General features: G+C 38.1%; 1 protein-coding gene across 1 annotated transcript; it reads right to left on the reverse strand.

The window, feature by feature from the left end:
* Window positions 1-731: 731 nt before the first annotated feature.
* On the reverse strand, window positions 732-6,529 carry LOC138441852 (hepatitis A virus cellular receptor 1 homolog). Its single transcript, XM_069592903.1, has 3 exons — window positions 6,429-6,529; window positions 5,552-5,588; window positions 732-1,840 (listed from the first exon to the last, which is right to left on the reverse strand). The coding sequence occupies exons 1-3, from the start codon at window positions 6,514-6,516 to the stop codon at window positions 1,738-1,740; spliced, it is 228 nt and encodes a 75-aa protein (XP_069449004.1). The 5' UTR covers window positions 6,517-6,529; the 3' UTR covers window positions 732-1,737.
* Window positions 6,530-11,928: the final 5,399 nt, after the last annotated feature.

Here is an 11,928-nt window from a genome sequence, read left to right on the forward strand (position 1 = left end):
GTGCTCAGGGGTTTCAAACAAATTTTGGAAATGCTGGATTAAACAACAGTAAGAAGATTTCCAAACCTGTAAAGCGCCATCATAAAACTCCAGGAAGGAAAGGGAGAATAGAACATGAGTCATAAATTCAAAGGTTCACAAGACACAAAGCAGGTACAAACATGAGGCTGTACGTAACGCAAGGGCTGAGGGATGTTGAGCATCTAATGGGGCCCTGGCTGCATAGGCATGTCACCCAAGTGTTGCCAGGGCTTTCCTTGACAAGTTACAATGTGGGGCATTAATTTCAAATCTCTATGGTTATGCACATTCCCTTGAATTAAAGAAACAAACATCATAGTTGGAACATAATTTTTTAAAACTATATCAGTCCTGTCCCATTTGCGAAAACTAGCATACAATGTTTATCAATCTTCTTTGCCCATACAATGTTTATTCAGAGTCATATTAATTTCTGAGAATTCCACAGAAGTGTGAAAGCTATTGCCTTCAAAAACAACCATCCAGCCCTCATGGACCACTTTGGTGTCAGTAACTCTGAACACCCCCTAAATAACTCAAGCATGAATTATGTCAGGGTTTATTCAAAGTGAAGTTCTTTTCCAGCCTTCTTAACTGTTCATGTAGAAATGCTTCACAGTGACTAAAATATCCTTACTTTTAGTCTTCGGCTAACTTTTCTGGAAAAAACAAAAATTTAATTGAGATGTGAAAAAGATACAACACGGGAATTGATTCAATACAGAAAAGACCCCTTATCCTTCCAAAAGAATTTTAAGAATAAAAGTGGTCTGAGGACAATTTAGCCTTTTGGTGGAAACTGGTTAACACTTTGAAACAACACTACTATATTTGCACACTCGCTTTTCTAAGGCAGAAAGCTTCTTTTGCTACTCTGCCCCTCTCTTTTTTCCTTATATTTATTTCCGCCCTGCCACATTCTTAAGATTCCATCAGAGCCCACCAGTTGTCTACATAAACACCTAGAACTGCAGCACCAAGGCAGCAGAAACAGTGTAAATCACATGGCAATGGATTTGCTTCTCCTGGTGTCTCCGAGACCACTCACTTCCCTACCTTCTTCTAATTGCTAAAATACCATTCTGGTCCCAGGAAAAGCACTTAATGCCTTCTATTTCCAGAGCCCTGAGAAACCAGATCTACCTATAATGGCAAAATCATACTCACTTTTATTTTCCCAGTGGGTAAATAAAAACCAGTACACTCCCATGATTTGAAACCCCTGAGGTCCTTAGGAATCTAACACTTGGAGTCACTTAAATAGAAAAAAGAATCATGAGATGTTTTCATGTGAAGTCCTTTAGTCCCAAGTTGGGTTTGCTGATTTTAAGTTGCATTCATTTCTTGACAGTTTGTTAACCAAGGTAGAAGTGTGTTATCTGTCTTCTCAATGATGGGATAACAGGATTCATAGGGTCTAAAGAGAATGTACAATTCTAAAGAGTACATTTCATGTTTTGGAGAGGGCTCTCCAACGACCAGAAAGATTGAGCCACTTTTAGTATAGAAAATTAGGACTGTGTGACAGAGGCTGACTGTGCACAGATGAGCTAGACTCACTCTACCCAACATCCCTGACTCCTTGGAACGCCATGGGAAACTGACCAAAAAACTGTCCTGCTGCTTGAAAGGACTCTGACGTGGTGATATCTGGTCACTGTCTTCTACAGTGAAGGACATAACACCTTAGAAGGCCACCAGGTCTCAACCCGTGACTTAGAGAATGTCCTCCATAACGTAGATGTTGTCTTCTGCTCGGACAGGCTTCATGGCTGCATTTTTCAAAGCTCCAATGTGAGACTCTTTCAGTGGAATCATACTGCAGAAAGAATAACACAAGTGAGGGAAAAGCACCACTCCTCAAGGATGAGCTGCACAGCTGTTTATGTTCAGCAAGACTAGGTATTTGCATTTCCCAGATGCCAATTCCACAGCCTATGGAATGAAAGAAGCTTTCAGAGTTGTGAATATGAAGTTGCAGGAAAGTCTTAATAATGAGGTGGAAAACCTCAGCAGTCATTAAAATAAAAAAAAAACAAACAAACCTGAAATTGGTATCTGTCAAGAGACTCATATCTAAGAAGACTAGTATCAGGCCTCAAATTAAAGTATTAAACTAGGATGCACATTCTCAAAGATGGTCAAGAACTGGTTTCGCTGGTGTTTTTCCAATTGCGGACTGAAACTATTTAGTGAGGGTTAAATTAAATCTATTTAGTCGTCTATATCTTGTACTTAAGGTGAATATATATCTAAGTATACAAAACATTAGAGCTACTGGATATAATAAAACAGTATTGTTCCACATAAATCTGCACTGGATCATGGAGTTAAAAATCTTACCATATCTTACGGGGAAAATTAGAAAATCATGGGTTACTTGACTTTGTAACATGTACACTCATATATCAAGTATATGAAAAGGTCATTTGTGGAGTTTTGATATCTTTTAGGATGTATATAGTCACATCTAGAGCCAGACATCCTGGAATGTGAAGTCAAGTGGGCCTTAGAAAGCTTCACTACTAACAAAGCTGGTGGAGCTGATGGAATTCCAGTTGAGCTATTTCAAATCCTGAAAGATGATGCTGTGAAAGTGCTGCACTCAATATGCCAGCTAATTTGGAAGACTCAGCAGTGGCCACAGGACTGGAAAAGATCAGTTTTCATTCCAATCCCAAAGAAAGGCAATGCCAAAGAATGCTCAAACTACTGCACAATTGCACTCATCTCACACGCTAGTAAAGTAATGCTCAAAATTCTCCAAGCCAGGCTTTGGCAGTATGTGAACTGTGAAATTCCTGATGTTCAAGCTGGTTTTAGAAAAGGCAGAGGAACCAGAGATCAAATTGCCAACATCCACTGGATCATGGCAAAAGCAAGAGAATTCCAGAAAAACATCTATTTCTGCTTTATTGATTATGCCAAAGCCTTTGACTGTGTGGATCACAATAAACTGTGGAAAATTCTGAAAGAGATGGGAATACCAGACTACCTGACCTGCCTCTTGAGAAATCTGTATGCAGGTCAGAAAGCAACAGTTAGAACTGGACATGGAACAACAGACTGGTTTCAAATAGGAAAAGGAGTATGTCAAGGCTGTATATTGTCACCCTGCTTATTTAATTTATATGCAGAGTACATCATTAGAAACGCTGGACTGGAAAAAACACAAGCTGGAATCAAGATTGCCAGGAGAAATATCAATAAGCTCAAATATGCAGATGACACCACCCTTATGGCAGAAAGTGAAGAGGAGCTAAAAAGCCTCTTGATGAAAGTAAAAGTGGAGAGTGAAAAAGTTGGCTTAAAGCTCAACATTCAGAAAATGAAGATCATGGCATCCGGTCCCATCACTTCATGGGAAATAGATGGGGAAACAGTGAAAACAGTGTCAGACTTTATTTTTTTGGGCTCCAAAATCACTGCAGATGGTGACTGCAGCCATGATATTAAAAGACGCTTACTCCTTGGAAGAAAAGTTATGACCAACCTAGATAACATATTCAAAAGCAGAGACATTACTTTGCCGACTAAGGTCTGTCTAGCCAAGGCTATGGTTTTTCCTGTGGTCATATATGGATGTGAGAGTTGGACTGTGAAGAAGGCTGAGCACCGAAGAATTGATGCTTTGGAACTGTGGTCTTGGAGAAGACTTGATAGTCCCTTGGACTGCAAGGAGATCCAACCAGTCCATTCTGAAGGAGATCAGTCCCGGGATTTCTTTGGAAGGAATGATGCTGAAGCTGAAACTCCAGTACTTTGGCCACTTCATGAGAAGAGTTGACTCATTGGAAAAGACTCTGATGCTAGGAGGGATTTGGGGCAGGAAGAGAAGGGAACGACAGAGGATGAGATGGCTGGATGGCATCACTGACTCGATGGACCTGAGTCTGAGTGAACTCTGGGAGTTGGTGATAGACAGGGAGGCCTGGTGTGCTGCGATTCATGGGGTCGCAAAGAGTCAGACACGACTGAGTGACTAAACTGATAGTCACAATTTTTATTACCTACACCTTCCCAGAAATAATATGTAATGTACTGAATTTTCATTAAAGTCTGATCTTTAAATGAATTACTTATACATTTGTGGAAACAGTTTAAGTGTTGGTTGCTCAAAATAAGTCAATGTGTTATAGCTCCTCCAAAAATAAAATTATGAGGAAACTTTCCGTTTTGTTTTGTGTTGCTTGTCTATATTATACATTATTTTCTGCAATAAATATTTTCTTTTCTAATTATGAGATAAAAAGTGAACCTTAAAAAAAACTTCAACAGTGAAAGGACAAAAATGAACTAACAGGATGCTATTTTTCATACTTTTCGGTCCATAGGGAGTATTTCTTTTCTTCCATTCTTGGAAGCAGATAGTTAAAAACTCCTAAAAGTCTGGGTTTTGGACTCTAAAAGATCTAAGATGGAATCTTTTACCTGTTGTGTGATGTGACCTTGGATGCCACTTAGCATCTCTAAACTTGTTTTCCAATTTGTAACCTGAGAATACTACAAGTGCCTGTCTCACAGGTTTATTGCTGTGAAGGGCATGCCTGCAATAAAAAGCCAGCATTTATGGAACACTTGCAATATGCTGGGGACTATTCAAGGCATGTTCTGTGGACTGGATCATGTGATTAACTCATATATAAGGAAAACTGTGTACAAACATCCAAAGAAGGAAAACTAGGAGTAATGGATGGCAGCCTAAGAGGGATGGATTTTATTGAAGAAAGACCTTGCTTAAAGCCTAAACTGGACCAGATGAAGCAGGCTATTTGGATTTGGAAGTAGGTAGTGGGTTCCCACCTTTACAGGTGTTTGGGAAAATGACTACAGGAATGTATACAAAGAGGATTTAACTTTTCATTGGCCAGAGGGATAGATTTGCACAACTGTAAATTCAAATGCCTATGAGGCCACACAGTTAATGTAATTGAGCAGAGCAGGCTGGGTGTGGAACAAAGGGCAAGGCTGCGAACTATGGAGGATTGGAGGCCGCTGCCTTTGTGCATCTTCAGCCTGGAGCTGTCCTCCTCCAGATCTTTGCAGAGCTGCCTTCTGCTCCCTTGGGCTCACTCACATAGTCTGTTGCCTGTCTCTGTATTCCCCATGGTATTTCTCTGGAAGTTCTGGAAGTTCCCTGCTTATTCATTTATATGTTTCTGTCTGTTTTGTTCATCTCTTCAGAGAATATAATAAGAATTCAATAAACAAAGCACTGAATCAAGTCAAATAACAAACTGAACAACTCATTCAAATGGTCCATCAAACAAAATGCAATTTAGTCTCTTGTTTTAACAGGTAAGGTGAGAAGTGCTTTTCTGTAGCAATTCTGGCACAATTTCAGGGAAATAGAGATGCTAAAATCATTACTGGAAGGTCGGACAGCTGTGGAGGTGCTCAATAAACTAGATTTTTCAGAATCCCAGAGTATAAAATGGAGAGCTCAAAAGAAAAAGAGGAAAGGAACAAAGAAATTTTTATCAGAATAAGAACATCAAAAAGCATTGACAAAAAAATCTTTCAAACTTACCATAGTAGCCTCATTTTGTTACCCAGGCAAACAGATCCTAAATTGTGGGGAAATGAAGAGAAAATTAAGCTCGTAAGCCAAAGAGTTCATGATATTTCTTTTTTAATCAAACAAGCATATTATTTCTGTTATTACTTTAATATGAACAAAATCTGTATGGACATCAGAGCCTAAAAAAGTTAACAGAAAGAATGTTTTAAAAAAGAAGGGGAAACAAATCAATCTGGACCATTCTCTGATAACTCCAGGTTAACTTCTTGAATCTCTAGGAGTCAAATAAGCCCCTTGGTGTAAAGTATCTTGTGTTTACTATGATTAGTATGTTCATCCATATGCCCTAGCTTACTTCAATACAATCACATTTCAGTGTAATTGAAATGGGAGATTGTTCTCTCCCATTGATGACAGGTTTCATACGCACACACAACTGGTGGAAGGAGACCAGGAGGCGCTGGATGACTCTTATGAAAGCCTTTGTTCTCCTCCTAGCTCTGAAATCATGTACCCTCCCAAAGTCTGATGAGCTGCTTCTGTTAAGTGGGTGCTGTAAAACCCTCAACAATTTTACCTCCTATAAGGACAGAAATTAGTTCTGGAGAGAATGAGAAAAAGAGGAGTGAACAGATCTTATATATTATACTGGTTTATTGACTTCCAAATCCCAACTCTACCCAACCAATGCTAACTCTCCATATTTAATTTCTCCTATGGAGAATTTAAATATAATGTTTCTCTTTATGGGAAAATCATTTTAAGATTAAAAAGGAACAAGGAAATAATCAAGGAACTTGTGTGAAATGGAAATCATGTGAGGTGTAGGACTACAGGCAGCTTATCTCAAGAATACCCCCGTAGGCACAGTCCTGAGGCGACTTACTTTTGCTAATCATGAATACCACCACCATGAGCAGTAATATCAAGACAATAACAGAGATTCCAATGTAGATTCCCTTGTTGGCGATCATCCACGGATCATGTGCCAGCACCACAGGGTAATGAAACATCAGCAGATAAAAAAAAAAATCTTGTTAGAATTATGGATAGAAAACATTTCTGAAAATAATGTAACCAGACACATCTATCTTTATTAATATTTGGTTAGTCATCATGAAGGGTGAGACTAAATGATCTGAATTTATAACCACATGGGGAAATTCTAAGACAACTTAAAATTCAAAATGTATTTGGAGATGGTAGAAATGTTCTATATTGTGTATTTACAGGTGTGTATACATTTGACAAAATTCAAACTATAAGCTTCAAGTAAGTCTGCTTTACTATATGTAAATTACACATATTTTTAAATTTAATAAGGTATTTTCATATATAATCCTCATTATATTAGAAAAGAAGACAGTTTTTGTTTGCATATAAGTTAATATGGTGGTATTACATGAATGTGCTCAATTATTGAATTTGGCCTCTTGTTAAAGAACTCCTTTTTTTTCTAACCTAGAATTCAAGATTCTATATATTTCTTTATAAGTAGACTTGAAGTAGCTGCTCATATACATGGTGCTGCTTAACAATTAAAATTCTGCACAATTGGAAAAAATACAGTTTTATTTAAGCCTCCTGGTGTGGCTTATAAGGAATCACCTCTTGTGGTAAACCCCAAAATACACCAGGCATCATGTTCGACCCATTATATAACTTAACCCTAATCCTAAAGATGTCCTGCAGGGAAGGTATCTTAACAGAAAAAAAGTGGAAGACCAGAGAAAAAGATTAAGTCTAAAGTGTCTTCCTGTATTAGAGTTTAAACTCTGGAGCCAGAATTTCAGCTTAACTTTTACTTAGTTGCTGTGTGACCCTAGATAAGCTATTTAACACCTTTGAATCTCTGTTTCTCTGTCATTAGCAGATTAAATAAGGTTCTTGGGAAAGGTACATTATGTAGTTCCTGATGAACAGAGTGAGGAATACAGAGGAGGGTGACTTAGCCTCTGAGGTATCCTTGCTTAAAGGGGGAATGGCCAGTGTCTTGGGAGGAAAAAGCTGTGTTATCACCTTACTTGTTGGGAGTAAAGTGGTTGGATGGAATATGGGATGACAGGAAGCAGGCTTTGCTTCATTTTTTAAAAAATATGTTACATAAACTTTTCAGGTTCATTTTACAATATCGGCTCAGCATAAAGAAAGAAAAGCAAAAGTCAATCATAATTCCAACATCCAGAAAAGCCACTATCACCATTTTTCATTAAATATACTCCTCTAGAATTTTATTTCTCCAATATTTCTACTAACAGAAACAGTGACCATATTCAATATATACTACAGCATACACAGTGTTTCATTTATATATATATATATATAAAATTTGGCCATATCACACAGCATGTGGGATTTAAGTACCCCCACCAGGGATCAAACCTGTGACGTCTATATAAAAAGTGTGGAGTCTTAACCACTGGACCATCAAAGAAGTCCTTACACTATAGTAAAAGTTAGTTTTTTCACTTAACAATTGATACTATTTTCTCATGTCAGTAAATACACTGCAGTGACAACCTTGTTAATGGACATAAGAAGGCGTGCTTAATTGACTAAGTAATTAACCTCATTATTGAACATTTAGGTTGTTTATAACATTTCATGATTATAAATAGCAGCAATGAACATATTTTCTTATACATCTTCACATATCTGCTCAGTTCTTTCCTTAAGGTAGAGTTCAGGAAACTGATTTAGTACTGGGACAGAATACACGCTGCATGGTTTTCAGGACACCTGGGAGACAGCGTGACACCTTCAAGTCAAGACACGAAAAAGCCCACGATTTCGCTACTGCCTATTGTGAACTTGCTTCTATGTTGCTTGTTGGTAGTTGCTGCGGTTTAGTTACTAAGTCCAGTTCAACTCTTTTACAACCTCATGGACTATACCTGCCAGGCTCTTCTGTCCAAGGGATTTCCCAGGCAAGAATACTGGAGTGGGTTGCCTTTTCCTTCTCCAGCAGATCTTCCCACGTCAAACCCATGTCTCCCACATTGGCAGGTGGATTCTTTACCACTGAGCCACTAGGGAAGCCCAGATATAGCTTTTACTTTCTGCTACACATACCTGTCTGGCAGCTAAGAACAATCTCATCATTTAGTATATTTGTTTCTTTTTTAAAATCCAGCATAATCTGACTATGTAACAATACAACAGTCACTTACATGGTGGCAGTTCTGCTATTTAACAGGCATAAAAAAAAATTCTGTCCATATCCATCAGTTCAATCAGTGCCCATACCATGAAAGTGATTAAAATCTTGTGGTGGTGTTTGCATTGTCACTAAGGTATGCAGCATAGGCCATTTGACCTCATAGTGAATAGCCCCTTTTTTTGAGCTGGGCTCTCTCTTACAATGGCCATGCTACAATTACTCACTACTTAGGATCAGGATTACTTCATACTTAAACTCTTTTTGTTTATTGCTTCTAAGAGTTATTTGCACACAATAAAAGGAAAGTTGTTTCACCCAAGGGAGCCAAAAGAAAATGTCCTATTAATAAATTCTTCAAAGAATTCTTCAAAGATGAGGCTTTGATGAACTTCACAAGACTAGAACTCCTTAGATTTTTCACTCAAGCTAACTGTGAAAATGTATGAGAACATCCTACAGAATCACAAAGTTGTTCAAGACCTTAGGACCTTAATAAGTCATCATATGGGGAGGATTATACATAGAAAGACTTAGCAGAGGCCTCAAAATTTCTCTCTAGAAGGACAATTAACTTGGAAAAAGATATTAGGGACATATATTTAAGCAAGCACACTTTTATTGGCATAAAATTTTGGGTTGGGATTGCCCCCATTCCACCACATCACTTCAAGGCATGTTATTTCTCTAACAAGGATCACAATCTTCCTTAGTAGTAATGTTACTTACTATCCTTGAATTAATTCATTCTTTTTTCCCCAATTTTCTGGCCAGGAGAAAGTCTGTGGTGTGTGTGTATATGTGTGTGTGTGTGTGTGTGTGTGTGTGTGTGTGTGTAGAGTACACCATTTTTCAGGTGTTTCTAACAAACTAGTGCATCTATATAAACTTTTAAAATTAATTAAAGCATCTCTGGGCTTTCCAGGTGGCTCAGTGCTAAAGAACCTGCTTGCCAATGCAGGAGACTCAAAGGATGGGGGTTTAATCCCTGGGTCAGAAAAATTCCCTGGAGGAGGAAATGGCAACCCACTCTGGTATTCTTGCCTGAACAATCCCATTGACAGAGGAGCTGGTAAAGTTATAGTCCATAGGGTTGAAAAGAGTCAGACGTGACCCAGTGACTGAGCACAAAGTATCCCTATTTAAGAGTCAGATTCATTTCCTACTTTGTTTTATGGATTACAAAGAATCAATCTGTGGACTAGTCTAGCTTTACAATAATAATCTCTAAATGTAACTTGCTTCGAGGGAGACATACAAGTGAATCCAGCTAAAAATAGAAATAGAAATGGAAGATGCTTACAGTTTGAATGCTACAGCAAACAGCACTTGGTAAGTTTATCACAGTGTTATTCCCACCTGCTAAACAAGAAGGAAAATTAATTAGAATTATAAAGAAATATTAAATTTTCACTGCAAATACCAGTGTATGCACATTGCCATCTGGTAATGAGTGAGAAAAGTCGAATAATCATATGGCCAGACACTGTAGGCACTGCAGGAGTTATACCAAGTCAATGACTTTTATTAATTTAACCTGTAACCTGTGCTTCTTAACCATTTTATCATGGTCCCTTCCAAAATGAAACCCGTTTTTGTCTCTATGGAAAAAGGTGCAGGTTCACAGAAAGTTTACCTACAAGTTCAAGGAGTCATAGTGGCCCTTTCTCAGAGCTAGGTTAAAAATTTCCATTTAAGGTAGGTAGTCGGAGTTTTCACAACAGCTAAGAAACTGCCAATTGCTCAGAAGCCATTGCATACCAAAGAACTGAACTACCCTGTGCAAAATGGATGTTACATTGGTTTCACATTTAAAATATGAGTGAAATGCACTAAGATATCCCACACAGGTGGCATCCAACTCCTACATTATGTGCCAGTGTGCCCAGATATTGATCCAAAAGTGCTATAAAAAACATGTTATGTCAGCCCCCAAGACAAATATAGTGTATATAGTGTGTATATATTTATATATATACTATATATATGTATATAGTTATCCTACATTGGCCTTGGGGCTGAGATAACATATATAATAAATATAATGTAATATCCTATAATATAATGTGTTTTTCTATTAAAGTTTTAAGTAGTATCCATATACATATTATGTCTTAAAGTTTTGAATATTCAGATTTTAATAGTGTTTTAAAATATCTCTTATTGACCCTCCTAAGCAACTTTAGGTCAAATACAGAATTCTCTCTTTACGGAATATCTATTCTATACTAAACACTCTACAGAATGGGTGATATTGTAAAACACCAAGGATTGGAGTCAGATAAAATTTGACTTCAGTGTTGACAATGTCCCTTACCAATGTGACCTTGATTAAGGTTCTTTACATATATATTACATATGTATGCATGCAAATGTATAATTTTCTAACTTGGGTAACCTTGAACTGCAAGCTGTTGATAGCACCTGTTTCAGAAAGTAGTCACATTAGATGATGCATGTAAGGTGCTTAACAGCATATTAGAAAAATATCCACTATACTATCTATACTATTATGTTGATATATAATGATAGGAGCAATGAGTGGGGGACACCATGCAGTGGATTTTCTAAATATCACGTCCTTCATTCCTTACAAGCATGCAGTGAGGAATGAAACACCTTGCCCATGGGCGTGCAGCTTGAAACTGCCATGGGCGGGCAGTTGAATTGGAAGCTGCTTGGCTCCAAAGCAGAGCTCAAGGTCCTCCCCAGTCTGGCAATGGCAAGAAGTAAACCTGCCCTGGAAGAATTAAGTGAGATAACGTACAACAGTTTATTGGCACATTTGTCTGAAAAGGTAGGTGGCAGGCCATATGGTGACCAAAATTCCTTCCAGACTAATACTGTTTGCTTTGTGAGGCTTTAATTCACTGAAGTGTGACTTGGGCACTGTGCAGATTTGCCTGGAGGGCCTCAGAGATGCTGCCAAGACGGCAGCAGTCACAGAAGTCGTGGGGACACAGCTGCTCCAACGTCTGTTCCATGCTGGCAAGTCTACCTTGACCAGGTTGTAGAGCCATATTTTAGAGAATGATTTCCCATTTCCTACTTTGTTCTTCCTCTTAGCCTAAAAGCGTGAGGTGCAATTGCTCCAACTGCTCTTACCTGTATTTTAATCCGCTTTCTTTTTGATTTTGAGTTCACACCAAGGATTCCACTTTCAAAACCAAATGTAACTATTAGCTAATCCCAATTTGAATTGGTCCCATTCTGAGTCCCTGGAGAAGGC

This window comes from Ovis canadensis, chromosome 5 (genome assembly GCF_042477335.2).
Source record: "Ovis canadensis isolate MfBH-ARS-UI-01 breed Bighorn chromosome 5, ARS-UI_OviCan_v2, whole genome shotgun sequence".
NCBI lineage: Eukaryota > Metazoa > Chordata > Mammalia > Artiodactyla > Bovidae > Ovis > Ovis canadensis.

Bases quoted from the DNA above. Each gene is read 5' to 3' on its own strand.
- LOC138441852 (XM_069592903.1), bottom strand. From the start codon at position 6,516: ATGATCGCCAACAAGGGAATCTACATTGGAATCTCTGTTATTGTCTTG. The intron at 5,589-6,428 runs GTAAGTCGCCTC...CCCACAATTTAG, and splicing joins GGTATTCATGATTAGCAAAA to GATCTGTTTGCCTGGGTAAC. The intron at 1,841-5,551 runs GTAAGTTTGAAA...TTCTTTCTGCAG, and splicing joins AACAAAATGAGGCTACTATG to TATGATTCCACTGAAAGAGT.